The 18,123-nt window shown below is 43.0% G+C and overlaps 1 protein-coding gene across 5 annotated transcripts in view; it reads right to left on the reverse strand.

Moving 5' to 3' along the window:
• The window catches only part of LOC107147452 (carboxyl-terminal PDZ ligand of neuronal nitric oxide synthase protein), a 323,970-nt gene extending 306,035 nt beyond the window's left edge, over nt 1–17,935 (reverse strand). For 4 of the 5 annotated variants that reach the window (XM_048810127.1, XM_048810129.1, XM_048810126.1 and 1 more), the window contains exon 1: nt 17,668–17,935. In XM_048810127.1, coding sequence (XP_048666084.1) covers nt 17,668–17,772 — 105 coding nt within the window. In that variant the 5' untranslated portion in view covers nt 17,773–17,935. Of the gene's footprint in view, nt 1–15,068; nt 15,875–17,667 lie in introns of those variants that run through there. The other variant, XM_048810128.1, reaches the window with a different exon arrangement.
• Between the last annotated feature and the right edge of the window lie 188 nt (nt 17,936–18,123).

Consider the following 18,123-nt stretch of genomic DNA (forward strand, 5'->3'; position numbering starts at 1 on the left):
ACACTTTTGTTCCCCACTATTGACAAGATTAAGTCACATCTCTCAAGCTTGATATTTAAAATCTCCTAGGATAAGGTCTTCCCACTTCTTCATTATTTCTCCTTGATTATTCTAGTCAGCTTTGCATTGCTACGACCAAATACCTGACACGAACAACTTAAGAGGAGAGAAAGGCTTTTTTGATTCCAGGTTTCAAAGATTTAGTCCATGGTAGGCCAACTCCACTGACCCGGGCCCTGGGTGAGGCAGACCATCATGGCGGAAGGAAGATGAACTTTTCCAGGGCCTACCCTCAGTGACCCACCTTCTCCAGCCAGGCCCCACCTGCTTAGAGCTACACCCAGTCAGTCCACTCAAACTAGGATGGACTGATTAGTTTACAGCTCATTTCACCTCCCAACATTATTTAATTAACACAGGAACTTTGGAGGGACACCTCATATCCAAACCACAGTATTTATGTATGGTTTTCCTATTATATGTTTTCCCCTTTACAAATAAGGAAAGCCCTATATATAAACCTCCTCTCATACTACCCATGCCACATGACCAGTCTTCTTCTCCTTTGGCTTTCTTACAAAACTATCCATTCCCTTCTTTACTTACAAATATGGTCTTCCCAATTCTTTCTCCCTCTTGGAAACTCCAGAGGGAAGAAGACCCTAATTCTAGCCACTGCTATCCTAAACTCCAAGAGTCTGAGTCTATTATTGCCCCTCCAATCCTCTTGCCACAGGGTTGCTGCAGGTATTTTTAAACCTCAAGAATCATCATTTAAAGCCCTATCAGTGGGCATGAGGCCCTGGATTCAATTCCCAATACCACAGAAACACCAAAAAAACAAACAAACCCTTCATGACCCCTTCCAAAGCCACAGACTAAACCACTAACAACGGCTGCTTCAAAAATCTGCCCTGGGTCTGGGGCAGCATTTAGGAGTATTCCGTGGATAAGCTCTATCCTAGCACAACTGTGCATATAAACACACAAAAATACACACACAAAAAAAAATCACGTGTCTGTCTTTCCATGTGCCAATATCTTCCCAGATAGCTGAGTCCCTTCAAGTCACCCTTTTATCTCATTACTCTGTAGCCTTCAATATCAATCATTGTGCCCTAGACACAGTAGAAGCACAATAAATGCTTCTGATGGGATGGAATCCATTTCTGCACTTGCATTTAGGAACACATATTGAGAAGTCCAAAAGAGAGGGAAAAAAATATTTTAAAAAAAGCAAGAGGAAAGTGAACATAAGTGAAAAAAAAGGCTCTATGAGGGAGTAAGCTCTGACTCACGAAGACCATCACCTGGGGAGGACCCAGGTCCTCTTGGTCTTCCCACCAACACTTTCTGCCTGCCCCAGTGTTGTCACCCTGATTCTCAAATGTCCCTGCTTGATCTGATTTGATTTATTAGACTCCCCCAGGGAACTCTGTGTGGGGAACGCCCACTTCCATGAATACGGAATAAACATATTTTTGCCTTTTCCTACTGCTAAACACAACCCCAAACCCCAGACATTTTAGATATATGACAAGTATAAGGGCAGCTGAAAGACGGAAGAAGGAAGCCCAGCTGGGGACCTCCGCACCCGAGGGACAACATCTGGGCTTTCTTTTGGCCTCATCATCCTAGACTGGCTGGCAGAGAAACCAGAGTCCCAGAAAGCCAACAGACACAGACCAAAACAAGTCCGAAAAAGGCCTTCCCCTGTAGCAAAGGGGCAGCCCTGCCCGGCAGGAAACCTTTAGACAACAGCTCTACTGTAGTCAGCCAAGAACCATAAAAAAACCTGTGGCCTCAGCTCCGCTGACCATGTAGGGAAACTAGGCTTCTGCCCTCAGCAGGCCACGGTGAGATGCTCCAACCTCACCCCCTTCTTGGTGGCTTGAGAGAAGGCCAACCAGGAAGCCAGGATATCCACACCATGTGGCAATAAAGAGGCCTCCACACCTCCTTGCTGGGGTGCCAGAGGAGGCCTAGTGCAGAGTCCAGAACTTTCACCACCACCCAGTGGTAACAAAGCCACAGTGTCAGTAGCAGCCATGCAGGGAACAGAAACGAGACACCCCTGCCCCCTACAACCAGGGGGTTGGTATTAGCTGAAACCTAGAGGACAACCTAGATTTCTACCCCAACCTGAAAGCAATTAGGCAGGAACCCCCTCTTCTCCCCCACCAGTGCCTTGGCAAAGGAACCTTGCTAGAAGGGAGGGTTGAAATAAAATTTGGTCTCAGACAGGTGCAGTGGAGCACACCTGTAATCTCAGTAGCTCCAGAGGCTGAGGCAGAAGGATCTCAAGTTCAAGGCCAGCCTGGGCAACTTAGCAAGACCATGTTTCAAAATTTAAAAAAAAAAAAAAAATCTGGGGGTTTAATTCAGTGGGTAGAATGCTCCTGGGTTCAATCCCAACTACCAAAAAAAAAAAAAAATCAGTCTCATACCATAATACCCAAAATGTCTGGGATTCAATATAAATAAATAATAAAATTCATCATCCCAAGAACCAGCAAAATCTCAACACTAATGAGAAAAGACAACCAACAGAGATGTCAATTCAATGTCAAAATGGCAAATATATTAGAATTACTTGAAAAAAGACTTTAAAACAGTCCTCATAAAAATACTTATTATGAATATTCTTAAAACAAATGAGAAAACATAAAGTCTCAGCAAAGAAATAGGAGCTATAAAGGTCACAATGCCCAAGCTACAGCCTACATTAACTGAACCAAAATCACTACGAGTACTCAGCTATATTAGTCAGCTTTGTGTCACTGTGGCAAAATACCTGAGATCATAAATTTAAAAGGAAGAAAGGTTCACTGGGTTCATGCTTTCAGAGATTTCAGTCCCTGGTCACTTGGTTCTGTTGCTGTTGGTCTGTGGCACCTCAGCACATCATAACAGGAACAGGTTGCAGGGGAGGCCTGTTCACCTCATGGTAGCCAGGAAGCAAACACAGACGGAAGGGGTATCTAGGTCCAGATACCCTTAAAGGCACAGCCCCAGTGAACTAACTTCATTCCACTAGGCCCCACCTCCTAAATGGTCCCCCACCTCCTAACAGTGCTACAGGCTGGGGACCAATCCTTCATCATATGGGTCTTTGGGGAAAACAGTCAAGACCCAAATATAGCATCAGCCATCAGTGGTGTTTTGTTTTGTTTGGGGGGGGGGTTGTTTGTTTTGATGCTAGGAATTAAACCCAGGGGTGCTTAACCACTAAGTTATACCCCCAGCCCTTTTTAGTTTTTATATTGAGACAGGGTGGTTAGGGCTTCACTAAGTTGCTTCTGATCCTCCTATCTCAGCCTCTCCAGTTGCTGAAATTACAGGCATGTGCCACCATGCCCAGCTTGCTTTGTTTTGTTTTTTAAACTTCCCAAAGATTTCAACGAGTATCTGAGAACCAGGGCTATAAGGTCATGGGTCTCAAACCCATGTGTCTATCAGTAGCATCTGAAAAACTCAAAAAAGACTCAGTGATCCAGGCCCTATGTTACTTCAACAAACCTGGGCTTATAGGCTTTATTTTTTATTGGTTTCCAGGTGATTCTGATTTATGCCAAAAATTGAAAACAACTACTTATTTAATCAAAGGCATCTGCAGGTGATTCTCTTCATTTGTACAAACAGTAAAAACTTTTAACCAGAAGGAAAGAGTTACATTTAAGTGAACTTGAAGGAGGAGGCAGTTCCCCCTAAACTTTGGATATGGGTGCTGAGAATGTGTGTTTGACCTGGGCTGCCAAAATAAGAAAAAGAAAACTATACACATCAAAGAGCCAGTTTGAAAACGTAGTTGTAGTATAGGTTTGTCTGGCTATGGGAAATAGCATAGGAGCGAGATAATGTTATCTGTCACTTGATCTGTGGGAGACATTAATCTTCCTCTCTGCAAAAAAAAAAAAAAAAGAAAAGAAAAGAAAGAAAAAAATACTTCCCCATGAGTGCATTCCATTCAAATAGGAAAAGGAAAAGTTTATAGGCAAGATAGCATGGTGGGCTATCTCCATAGTTCCAAAAGGCAGTATTTCCTGGGATGAAAGTTTTTCAGCATTTATACTCTCCTGGAAGGCCCCTGAGGCTTCTAAATGCAGAGAAATAGACCTCAGAAATGGAGCTGGGAAAGTTAAGGAAGAGGATGTGGAAGTTGAGGGGGACTGAATGCCACCATTAGACAGGAAGTGCGCAGGAAGGAGCCCAGCAAAGCATAACACTCCTCAGGAAGGAAGGGCTTCCAAAACTGCTCACTCTCTAGCTGTCCCATTACTCAACAATATCCATTCCTATACCTAGATATCACCAATATTTCCACTGGAAGTGTCTTTTCAGGTGACCCATTGCCACTTAGCAGAGCAGGCCAGTCTCTGGGTCACAAACCTCAGGGGGAGGAGCTAAAAACCGCTACCTTTAACAGACCATTCACCCTTCAATCCAAACTTGGAAGATATGCCTCAGGATCCTCATTTGCAAAACTAAAATACTAACACACACCCTCATGGGGCCAATGGAGATTAGCTAACAGATGTAAAATACTAAAAACAAGGCACAGGGTGGACTGCTAAATGTTAGCTCTTGGTATTTTGATACATACACAGCACAGGAGTGGAGAGTGGACACCCTGAGCTAGTCTGCCTGGGTTGACTCTGGGACATAGCCGTTAATAGATATGGGCGCTGAGCAAGCTATCCTGCCTTGGCTTCCCCACCTGTAAAACTCAGACAATGAAGTACCTTAACTTAAATGGTTATTGGCAGAATTCAATTAATCCTTTCATGGAAAGGGCTTGCCACAGTGCCTGGAACATATTAAGTACTTTTTAAATGGCATGATTATTTTGTGGTTTTGTTTGTTAATTGGTTTGTGTTTTGGTTTGTTTGTGTTTATTTGATTTTGGTACCAGGAATTGAATCCAGGGGTGCTTAAACACTGACTCACATCCCCAGCCCTTTTAATATTTTACTTTGAGACAAGTCTCACTAAGTTGCTTAGGGCCTCGCTAAGTTGCTGAGGCTGCCTTTGAACTCACGATCCTCCTGCCTCAGCTTCCCAAGCCCCTAGGATTACAGGCGTGCACCAATGCACCTGGCAAAATGGCATGATTATGATGTTAGTTTTCTAGGATGTGGCCAGGGCAGGTACACGGGGAGTCTTTCAGCCATTCAGAGGCTCATAGCCTGGATAGAAAGACAAGAAATGCATACATAGAACCATCATGGAAGAACAGCACACAACAGGCCACACATAATTCCATAAGCATGTGAACAGCTTTTCTGTCTGAGCTGTCCTCCTGTCTCCCCCAAACACACACATACACACAAACACACAAGGTACAGAGTGCAGAATATTCTAATACAATGGGTAGCGAGTATCTCCTTCTTGACCACCACCTCACCCCTAAGGGCCCCTTGGTAGGGAATCGCAGTCTCATCCAACATTTAAGGCTGTTAATTTCCGAAGCACACTGGTGCACATCTGTAATCCCAGCTACTCAGGAGGCTGAGACAAAAGGATTGCAAGTTCAAGGCCAGCCTGAATAGCTTAGCAAGACCCTATCTCAAAAAAAAAAAATTTTTGTTTTAAAGGGCCAGGGGTATACTTCCGTGTTAGAGCATTTGCTTATCCTGGGTGAAGTGCTGGGTTCAATCCCTAGTACTGCAAAATAAATAAGTGGAAGGTAGCTATTGTCCTTAGCTCTCATGGACAGATGTTACAAATATAAGACACACAAGTCTCACTGCAAAAAACCAAATGCAGTGGGGGCAGGTAGAGGATTCTAAAATGTCCCAGCACTCTATGAACACTGAACTTGCTGGAAGTGACTTTTAAAATAACTTGAAAGCCAGCTGCACCAATACTTAAACATAAACATGATGCTGAACATAAAAATTGAAAAGGGAAATGTAAGCATCACAAGGTATTAATTAATCCCATGATGCAAGATTCCTTCTGCTTAGCTTACCCTGCTTAAAGAAATATTTATCCAAGAAATTCAGACAAGACATGTGAAGACAGACGACACACTGTACTTAAGATTCTGTGATTTTTAATCCTAACAAGGATTAAAAGGCTGGAACAAATGTAATTGGGGCATGCACCAGAACATAGTTAACCCCTTTTTACTCCATTCCAAAGAGGCTGACAACTATTTTAAGATCACAAAATATTCATGCTGTCTGATTTGCAACTTTAGGAATCAGTAATGCTGTAGCTAGATTCTTTAAGCAAGCATGTATAATGAAGAAAATGTACTACCAAACCTCTGACATATAAAAGAACACTGTGTAGGACTATTCTGTAGATTAAAACCATACCCAGATGAAACAAAGTACAATTAAATACAACAATAAAAATAGCAGCCCACTCTGTGCCAGGCACTGTGCTATATCATTTAAGGGATAACTCACTGAATCCTCTCATTAACCCTAGGAAGTATTTTAAAGTTTGTAACCTATTTTTTAAATGAGATTGCTATAGGAGAAATTTAAAGTAATTCAAACAAGGTTACATAACATGTAAGGGATAGAGCCAGGATGTGAACCCAATTATGGTAGCCCCTGAATTTATGCTATCCTATGCTGCCAACCAAATTCATGTCATAAAAATTATAAAACAGTACGGCGCCTTGGCTCATGCCTGTAATCAGGCAACATGGGAAGCTAAGGCCAGCCTGGTCAACTTAGCCAGGCCCTGTGTCAAAACTAAAATATTAAAAAGGGCTGGGGATATAGCTCAGTGATAAAGCACTTACTAGCATAAATGAGGCCCTGAGTTCAATCCCCTGTACCACGTTTTTTAAAAAGGGATGGCCAGGCATGGTGGCAGATGCCTGTAATCCCAACGGCTCAGGAGGCTGCGCAGTAAGTCACAAGTTCAAAATCAGCAATTTAGTGAGGTCCCAAGCAAACTTAGCTAGACCCTGTCTCAAAATGAAAAATAAAAAGGGAGGCTGGGATTGTGGCTCCGTGGTAGGGCTCTTCCCTGACATGTGTGAGGCACTGGGGTTGATTCTCAACACTGCAAATAAATAAATGAATAAAATAAAGGTTCACCAACAACTAAAAAACATAAAAATAAAATTAAAAGGGCTAGGGATGTGATCCAGTGATTAAATGCCTCTGGGTTCAATCCCTATCACCAAAAAGAAAAGGGGGGATGGGAGGACAGTGAGGGGGATGGGGGCTGAGAATATAGCTTAGAGGTAAAGTGCCCTGAGCTTTAAAAAAACCATCAATTCATTAATGAGAATGCAACAGGTTGAAAAGAGGTATTTTATATAAGTGACAATTAGTAAATGACAATTACCTACTCTTGAAATTGGGCATATGCTCTAAACTCAGATTCTAATTCCACTGGACATTCATCACTGGAATTTAATTTAGGAAAAAAATGCTTACTCGGCACTTCTATGGGAAGGAAGTCGCACTCTGTGAGGTGGGGGTGGAGAGAGATCAGAAAGACACATGGCAGCTGAGTGCATTGGGTCACCAGAGACTAAGAATTGCAGGATAAAAACAAGAAAAATGGTCAGGAGAAGACTGGAGCCAACTGAGGTATCCTCCACTATGGGTGACTCAGGAAGGCCCTGGCCATCCTTACAGGCAACATTTTAGAAATTATATTCACTAATTTAAAAATAAATTTCCTGGCATGGGGGCAGAGCTCCATGGCAGACATTTGCTCAGCGTGCACAAGGCCCTGGATTCAATTCTGAGCTCTAGGGAAAAAAGCAAGCACAATGCATTTTCTATATGCAAGGCACTCCACTTAGCACCACAGAAGACATAGGGGGTGGAGAGACAAGGACCCCGATGGTGACCACATAGGGATGGAAACTGGACAGAGCCAAGCAGCTCTAATACAAGTAGAGTTTGGTTAGTCTCTCCGATTTAGAGGAGGGAACAGTAATATTCACTTCCTGAGTGACATGAACTGGGTGGGAAAATCTCACAGAGGGTTAAGGAATGGTGAGCATTCTGGAAGGGTTAAATCACTGTTCAACAACAGAAAGCCTTCAGTTTCATGCTAAGAATTTTGAAACTAATCCAGCAGGCTTAGAAACTTTTCCAGTTTTGAGTGGAAAGATGACAACTCGTTTTGAGGAACATTATTAGAGCAAAAGTTTCTATGATGGAAGGGATAAGAGGAAAACTGGAGGCCTTCAGAAGGTGACGAGAGTCTCATTGAAGAGTTAACTGAACCGGATCTGAGCAATCCTCCAAAGTGTCAGGCCTGCAAAGCCAACAAGATGGTGGGGTGGTTAGAAGAAGGATGAAGTCAGAAGAAAGATTTGATTTCCAGCTTGTTGCGTGATGGGATCAGCAACAGGTCAGGGTAGCCAGCTAACAGACACCACAAGAGGTGAGGATGGGTGTGACCCAAAGGAGAAGGAGGTCCAAAGGGGGAGAAAGAGAAGCAGACAGAGCGGCAGAGCCTCGCCACCCACTAGCAAGTGCGGAGAGCTGAATCACAGGACAGGATGCTCAGGAAGGAAAGACAAAAAGAATGAGGACAGAGAAGGTGAGAACAGAACCATTTCCACCTGGTACTCAGGACAGAGGTCAGCAGGGGACAGCCAAGGGAATAAATCAAGACCCTGCAAAAGGTAGACCATGGTCTCAAGAGGCTCCACTGTGAAAGGAAGAGAGCCAATACTTTCAACAAAGGAGGAGGCAGAGAAAAGAGACTTTTCAGAGAGGGAAGGCCACAGCATATTCTTGGGCAAAAAGCAGTGAATCAGTAGGAGGCAGATATAAACCTGCCAAGGTGGGCGGGGGTGTGGACTAAGCCAATTAACAGAACAAAGACAGACTAGCCTGGCAAGGAGGACAAATGAAGGAAGAGTCCCCAACCTGATGGCGAAGGCCTGTACTCCCAGCCACTGAGAAGGCTGAGCCCGGAGGATGCCAAGGTCCAGGCTTAGTGAGAACCTATCTCAAAATTAAAAAATACAAGGGACTGCAGGTGTAGCTAAGTGGGAGAGCACCCCTGGGTTCAATACCCAGTAATGCAAAAAGAAAAAGAATTTGTCAAAATTATAAAACTCTGTAATCTTTTTAAAAATATTTTTTGTAGTACCCAGGGATTGAACTCAGGACCTTGCACATGCTAAGCAAGTGCTCTACCACTGTGCTCCATTCCCAGCCATTTTTGGTTTTTCTTTCATTCTTTCTTTCTTGAGTTGATTTGTGATCCTCCTGCATCAGCTTCTGGAGTAGCCAGGATTACAGGCTACTTGGAAGTAGCAAGAATACACCTTTGTATTTCAAAGAACAATATCAAGAAAGTGAAAAGACTATTCAGAGAATGGGTGAAAAATATTTGTAAATCCATATAAGCCAGAACATATAAAGAACTATCAGAACTCAACAATTAAAGGAGCCTGGACTAGTGGTGCATGCCTGTAATCCAAGCAGCTCAAGAGGCTGAGACAGGAGGATCACAAGTTCAAAGCCAGCCTCAGCAACTTAGCAGGGCCTTAAGGAAACTAGTGAGACCCTGCCTGAAAATAAAATATAAAAAGGGCTAGGGATGTGACCCCTGGGTTCAATCCCTTGTACTACTACTACTACTACTACTACTACTAATAATAATAATAATAATAATAATAATAGACAATCCAATTTTTAAATGTCCAGGGGATCTGAATAGACATTTCTCCAAAGAAAAGACTCAAATGGTCACCAAAACATGAAAAGATGTTTTATGTCATTATTCAACATAAAAATGCAAATCAGAACCACAATGAGATACCACTTCATACCCATGAGTCCAGCTAGAATAAAAACCTCAGATAATAAGTGTTGGTGAGGATGTGGAGAAATCATGCAGCTAATGAAAAACTAAAATGATGCAGCCATGCTGGAAAAGAAGTTAGCAGTTTCACAAATAGTTAAACATAGTTACCATTGGTTATCACCCAGCAATTTCACTCCTTACCCACCCAGGAGAAATGAAAACATATATCTGCACAAACAGGAATATTGTACAGGAATATTTATAGCATTGTTGATAACAGTCCAAAAAATGGAAGCAATCGAAATATCACAAACTGATGACCAGAATGTTTTATATCTGTACAATGGAATATTATACAGCCATAAAAAGGTACAAAGTACTGACATATATAACCTTACATAAACATTACGCTAAGTGAAAGAAGTCAGATACAAAAGACCACATACTATATGATTACATTTATATGAAATGTCCAAAATAGGCAAATCTAGAAACAGAAATTAAATTAGTGGTTGCTTAGGGCCAGAGTAAAGAGGAATACAAAGGAGTGGTAGCTAAAGTGTACGGGGGAGGAGGTTGTTTTGTTTGTTTGTTGGAGTACAGAGGATTCAGGGATGCTCTACCATTGAGCTACATCTCCAGCCCTTTTCACCTTTTGCCCAGGTTGGCCTAGAACTTGAGATCCTCCTATTTCAGCCACCCGAGTCCCTGGGATTATAGGTGTGCACCTCTGCACCCAGCCAGGATTTCTTCTTGAAATGATGAAACTGTTCTAAAATTGACAGGGGAGTGGTGATCACACATGTCTGTGAATAAACTAAAAGCCAATGAATTATACATTTTAAATGGGTAAATTATATGATATCTGAATCCAACTCAATAAGGCTATTAGAAAGAAGAAAGGGCAAGAGCAAGGAAGCTCTTTTTCCAAAACAGGTAAGAAGAAGCAAAGTAGTAGGGCTCTAGTTTGCAATGTAGGGCAGGAAAACAGAAAGGAAGTAAAAGGTCCAGACAGGGTCACAGGCTGCTCAGGCCAGCAGGATAAGAACAGTATAAAGATCACGGAGGAGTTACAGACTGCCCGCAGGCAATAAAACTCAAGAGGAGGCAGGTAATTATAGACAAAGAAAGCACTGGAGTTCTTCAAGTTCTTGGAAGTAGCAGCATTATGAGTGAGCAGTAATACACACTGAGTCAAGTCCGATTAGGTTCCTGGATATAGATGACTGGCAGAGGGCATCATTACATGTGGCTGCATGATTCTGACCACTAAAAAGGATCGGGATATTGTAGGCAAACGAGCCATGACTGAATGCCATAAAATCATGAAATGTATTGACTAAGGGAGAAATAGATCTGTTCATCAAATCCCAATAAATCAGCTATAGAGGAATACGCTGAGACACCTGAGAGCAATGTAAGGATAAATAAAAATAAGTGTCCCCAAAAGCCCACATTAAAGGGGCTGGGAGAGTAGCTCAGTGGTGGAGCAATTGTCCACCAAGCTTGAGGCCCTGGCTGTGATTCCTCTGAAGCTCCACAGTAAAAAATGCTGGACTGAGTAATGTACACACCCGTAATCCCAACAAGTGGGGAGGCTGAAGCAGGAGGATTGCAAGTTCAAGGCCAGCCTCAGCAACTTAAGGATTTAACAAGACTCTGTCTCAAAATAAAAAAGACTGGAGATGAGACTGAGTGGTTACGTGCTTCTGGGTTCAGTCCCAAGTACCAAAATAATAATACAGGTGCCTATTCCTCAATAAAAATGACTTATTGTCATTTTTATTGAGGAATAGGGATGTCTCTGAGTGGTAGAGCACTTCAAAGCAAGCAGGAGACCCTGGGGTTCAATCCCCAGTACCACTAAACATTTAAAAATAAACAGAACTGCTATGAGCTGAAGATAAAAACGTGTTTTCAAAGTATCTGGACAAATAAGAAAGTGAAATGAACCTCCACTTTTTAAAAATTTTTTTTAGTTGTAGATAGACACAATACTTTTATTTTATTTGGGTTATTATTGTTATTATTATTATTATTTACATTATTATTACATTTCATATAAATGTAATCATATAGTATGTGGTAGTATCCCTGGAGCCAGGGATCTACCACTGAGCCACAACCCGGCCCCATTAATCTCCACTTTTAATGATGCCATCAAGTCATTCATCTGAATTGCTGCTAATCTAGATAGAACCCTTAATCTGGGTGAAGGGAAGGGATGAAGCATAAATACCCAGGGGATAGTAGAATGGCTCTGAGAACTCTTTACCATGCCCTGAAGCTCAGGTGACTCAGGGACATCCCATTTATGGTGCATGAACACATACAGCATCTTTAACTGTAAGCCCTCATGCCAGTGTGTCAAGAGGTATCCATCCATGGGCAGCCTGCCATGTGGGTTATTAGAAACTCTAAATGCACACCATGGAGACCATCAACCAATGAAGTCATTTAGCAAGGAGGGAAATATGGCCAGAGAATTCAGTTCTGATCAGACCAAGTACTCACAAACCTCAAAATCACTCCGTTTCATGACAATATATTTATTGCTTTCAGACTCTTTCAAATAAGTAACTTCTTCTACCTTTTTACTGCCAACTATGTTTGTATCTATCTTTGGGACCTGAGTAAGGGGAGAGAGAGAGAGAGAAACCTGAGACAAAGTACTTAAAATACATTCTATATCATTAGAGAAGATACAGGCAGAGAGGAAAGAACATAAAGTTTTGTGGTAGAGTGATCCAAAAATGGCTTCAGCAATAGCTCATCCCGGGTACAATTTTGCAATGTGACCTTGACATTCCCTCATCAAGAAGGGGATTGTCCCTCTTTCCCTTATAGCCTGCTTTGATCAATAGAATGTATCAGAAGTGCTCCCCTATAACTCAAAAGACCAGATCCTAAGAACTTCCTCCTTCCTGCTTGGCTCAGGAGAGCCAATGGCCAAACAAACCACCAAGAGGCCATGAGGAAACCCAAGTGAGCCAGTGGAGACAGACAGGCAGAGGACCACTAAGTCACTCACCATATAAGCAAAGCCTTCTAGAACTTTCCAGCCTAGACACAGGTAAATGCAGCTAAGGGAAAGATCACTACATGCAACAGCCCAACCTGTTTCTGACGCACAAATCATGAGCAAACTAAAGAGCTGTCAATTTAAGCTACTGAGTCTTGACCCAGTTTGTTTTACAGCAATAGATACCTGAAACGAAATTGAAGTCCCAAAACAAGGGGAGAATCCTGGCAATGTTATTATGTAGCTATGTGATCTTAGGTCAATGATTTCCCCTCTGGACCTCAATTTCCTCATCTGTAAAATGAGGAGGTTGTACCAGATGAGCTAAGGTGCTTCCCAGTTCTGACAGTCTGAACCATTCATGTGGATATCAGCGAACAGTCCAGGCAACGCGAGTGCTAGGAATTCAGAGAGAGAAACTGCTTCAGTATCCAAGTCACTACTTCAGGAGCGGAAAGAGAGCTATGTGAGGCTCAAAAGAGGCAGCAACTACAACAATGCAGGCACATAACACTCAATAAAAAAATCGTCATTATCTGATGAATCAAATCAGTTCCTTGATTCTGGACAAGTTAATCTCTCTAATCCCCAATTTTTTTCATCTGAAAAAGAAAGGAGATAAAACTAATGTTCCTGCTTCTATAAGTGAAAACATCTTTGTATATGAAAGCTTCATAAAAATCAAAATCATCTAGAAATGCAAAATATAACTATATTATTAATAGTTTTATTATTCTTTACATCATTGTCTTTAGAAGCCTCTTTTTCACCAAGCAAACAGAGACAGCCAGTTTTAAATGTTTAGCGGTACTGGGGATTGAACCCCAGGGTCTCCTGCTTGCTGTGCAAGTGCTCTACCATTCAGGGACATCCATATTCCTCAATAAAAACTGGCTGTATCAAAAGATGAAAGGGGCCTGGGGCTGTAGCTCAGTGGCACAGCACTTGCCTAGCATGTGTGAGGCACTGGGTTCGATCCTCAGCAAAAATAAATAAATAAAATAAAGACATTCTTTCCATTTACAACTATAAAAAAATTAAAAAAAAAAAAAAGATCAAGAGGCAGGTTCTAAGGGGCCACAAAATTTCAGCCATGTGAGATCTGACCACCCCCCAGCATTGGTCAGTGAGCCAGGTATCCATACTGAACACAGAGCCCTGGTATCCCTTACAAGAAGCTCTTAGCCCAAGGGGAAATCTGGAAACAGCCCAGCATCTTAAAAGTGTGAATAATTGCCAGGTGTGGTGGTACACATCTATAATTCCAGTAATCCAGGAGGCTGAGGCAGGAGGATCATAGGTTCAAAGCCAACCTCAGCAACTTAGTGGGGCCCTAAGCAACTTAGCAGGACCCTGTCTCAAAATAAAAAGGACTAGGAGTGTAGCTCAGTGAAAAAGTGGTTCAATCCCCAGTACCAAAAAAAAAATGCAAATAATTATGAATAATTTCCTATATCAGAATCCTAGAGATCAGCAACCTGAGGATACTGCTCCAGAGAGCTATGAATCAAACCACTGCCTGGCATAGAGTGAATACTCCATAAAAATCATTGAATAAGCAAGCACTGGATTTAGGAGTCTGAAGTCAAATCTCTAAGTTTAAACACTAGCTTTGGTGCACACAGCTGTGAGCAATGAGGCAGGCAACAATCTCCCCGTTTATAACAGACATGGAGATTCATCTCGTAGAAAAGTGAATGAGAATTAAATGAAGTATTGCAGGTGAAAAACACGTAGGATTCTGCTTAATTAGTACATATATGGTTTTTTTTTTTTTTATAAGTGCACAGAACCTCTGCATAGAACCCAACCCTTTCAGCCTCACCTGGGTGCAGTGGTGCACATCTGTAATTCCAGCAACCCAGGAGGCTGAGATGGGAGGATCACAAATTCGAAGCAACTTAGCCTCTGTCTCAAAATTAAAAAGGAAAAGGGCTGGGGACACAGCTTAGTGGTAAAGTGCCCCTGGGTCCAATCACAGTACAAAAAAAAAATTGTTTTTAATCAAAAAAAGAACCTTTCAGTCTCTGCAGACCCAGAAAATGAGAGGCATACATCCAAACAATCACTCCATCCAATGTTGATTCTGAAAAATTGCCAGCCCTTGAAAGAGGAAGTCTTGGGCTCATTTTCCAAGGGTACCTGACAAGGCGATGATACATTTGTATTTTACAGCCTGTGTTTTCCCACAGCAAGGGAAGAGCGTGGTGTGGATTCAACTCTGAAATCCCAGTGATTGGGAAGTTTCATGGACACTGCTCTATAGGAGATGTGAAAACCAGCCAGAAGAAGTACTTACCAGGTGCATGTGGGACAGAAAAGCTTCTGCTTCCACCTCTACTTGGGTCTTGACTGACACAATGAATGTGCCAGTGTCCAACATCAATTACAAAGAGCTGGCAGTTAAGACCCGAAGTCCTCACGATCAGCCTTTGCCCAAGGAAGCTCCACCACTGCCTGTACTGTGTGCCCTTGTCCTTTCTTCTCTCTCTTGCCCCTCTCGAAGCAGAATCACTGGTCCCCATGCCTCTGCATTAGGAACTCAGCTAAGATCAACTATGGCTGTGCCTCCTCTTAATGACCACCACCGTCTGTCAATGCAGGGAAGTTACTATAGGAACTACATCACACAGCCCCCAGACATTTGCTTAGAAAAGAAACTGTATGTTTGGTGCTGGGAAAGGAAGAAAAAGATCCAGCAAGTTGGAGGCAAGCTCTAAGTTCAGTATTTCTCAAAGTCTGGTTGCAATCACATGAAATCACCTGGAATGCTTGTTAAAGGTTCACATTCCTTAGCTCCCCCTAGATGTATCAAATTAAAATTGGGACATGGCAAGAACTGGACCTTTTAATACCCTATGCACACCAAGTTTTAACACCTATTTGAGACCAAATACAGAGGACAGTAAGAAAAGAATAAAAAGACTTAAAGACGCTTTAAGTGTGACCTCCATTCTTTTGCTAATTCTTACAAAAGAGAGCACTGGTGAATCAAACAAGATAAACGCCAACTTCCCGACTGATGTACTTCTGGATATCTAAAAAAATTAAATCATCACTATGATGAAAACTTTAACATCAAAAACGTGTTCACCAGCTGGGCTTGGTGGCGCATGCCTGTAATCCCAGTGGCTCAAAAGGCTGAGGCAGGAGGATCACGAGTTCAAAAGCCAGCCTTAGCAACTTGGTGAGGCCCAAAGTAACTCAGCTAGACCTTGTCTCTAAATAAAATGTTTTTTAAAAAGTAAGGGGGTAGGGGCTGGGGATGTGACTCAGTAATTAAGTGCCCCTGGGTTTAATCACCAGTACCAAAAGAAAACGAGAAAAAGAAAGTTTGAGGTGATTCTGGACAACTTGGTGAGATCCTGTCTCAAAATAAAAAATAAAAGAGCTGGTAATGTGGCTCAGAGGTGAAGAGATTTCCTAGCATGTATGAAGCTCTGGGTTCAATCCCCAGTAAAACAAAATTAAAATGCTCACCAAACCAGTAAGCCACAACAAAAACTAACCCAAATATCCCATCTTAGGATCAGCCAGATCTACTCAAGAGATGAGAGAAGTGAGATAAGCTGCTGCTTGCAGCCCCATTCGGGTCCTAGCCATACCCAGTAATTCACCTCTGCATTCCACGGCAGGGTTTGGTGACTAAGTAGTGGGAATGTCTCCCCTAAGCTCTAGCCAATATGGTTTGGGGGGAATTTTTAAGAGGAGAAAAAAAATGAAAACTAAGATTCCCCAATTCATCTCCTTAACAAATGAAAAAAAATCTTAAGATAATTGACTACATTAAACACATATCAGATGCTTAAAAAAATGCTTTGTGATTGAAATGATCCTTGCATGAGATGCTATCCTCCTGTATGCACAGTCATGAAAGAGGAAAAAGGGAACAGAGTAAAACTGTCTCCACATAAAAAGTACGGTTTTCAAAACCTTCAATACCCAACCTACCTAGAGGGGCAATACTTTATTTCATTTAGTGACCAGCACATTCTAGACGCTGAAAGTCCCTGAGCCTTTAAGTCACCAGAGAAGTCAAGTGGTATGAAGCAGGAGGAGAGAGTCCTTTTTCAACAGAAAAGCACTCTTTCTCAGCGATGAGCAGTGGAATCCTCCACTGCAATTTCACAAATCAGAACTCGCACTGAGGGAGGTACATCACAGGGACCAGCCTTATATACACCTGATGGTCCATTATTGGCTTTGGCCCCACCCCTCCCCAAAAATGGACCTAGGACTTTCCCCCGATGCTGAAAATTCCCATCATCCCAGCTAAATTCCTCAGCAGTAGATGCTAAAACTTAACATTACGTACAAGGGTAGCAAACAGCTTTCACCCACTCACTCCGGAGGCCACCCTCAATTCAATGACTGGTCATGATTTAGAAACTGACATAACACCTGGACCCGCCTACCCGGAATCATCATAAACAAACAAACAAACTGTATTCTCTTCCTCAATCAGGAAGCAAGCATTCCCCTTTTAAAAGACATTCCTGAAAGCACCTCCCAAGGGAGCCCAGCAGGTAAATAACACCAGGGCTTCCTTAAACCGATTCTAAAGAACCAGGTGTCCACGCTGCGCTCATTCACCTGCCTCTCCTCCAAAGGACGGTTCTGCGAAGTAACTCAATCCAATCCTAGGCAGGCAAGGATGGGGGAGACTGCAGGTGGAAGGGGTGGGGGGTGAAGCAATGCAGCTCAAACTTTGCAGTTGCTCTTTAGCAGTTCTGGGAGGGAGCCCGTGGAATTTTATATTGAAAAGGGGGAGTCACCTTCCCTAACAGAAAGGTCCGCAAATTGGCCTAACCCACTTGCTCTGAGTTTAGGATGGTTGTGCATCCCATCCACTCAGACATAACCCCTCCCGGGCACTACCCTCCCCATAACCCCCTCACCTTGGCCTCAAAGCAGATGCCGTGCTGGAAGGCGTCCTCATTGTGCAAGGGGATCCTCAGGTCGTGCCCATCGTCCACAAGGTTGTACTTGGTTTTGCTGGGCATGGTGACCCACGATGGACACGCTCCTCCAGAGGCGACGCTGGCTGCAACAGCAGCAGGAAGGGGCTGTCTAGACCCCGAGGAGGAGAGACTGGGACCGAGTGAAGAGGCGCTGGCGGGGACAGCGGGACGCGGGGTGGGCAGCGCCTCTTCACTCGGTCCCAGTCTCTCCTCCTCGGGGTCTAGACAGCCCCTTCCTGCTGCTGTTGCAGCCAGCGTCGCCTCTGGAGGAGCGTGTCCATCGTGGGTCACCATGCCCAGCAAAACCAAGTACAACCTTGTGGACGATGGGCACGACCTGAGGATCCCCTTGCACAATGAGGACGCCTTCCAGCACGGCATCTGCTTTGAGGC

This window comes from Marmota marmota, unplaced genomic scaffold, assembly GCF_001458135.2.
Source record: "Marmota marmota marmota unplaced genomic scaffold, marMar, whole genome shotgun sequence".
In the NCBI taxonomy this organism is placed as follows: Eukaryota; Metazoa; Chordata; class Mammalia; order Rodentia; family Sciuridae; genus Marmota; species Marmota marmota.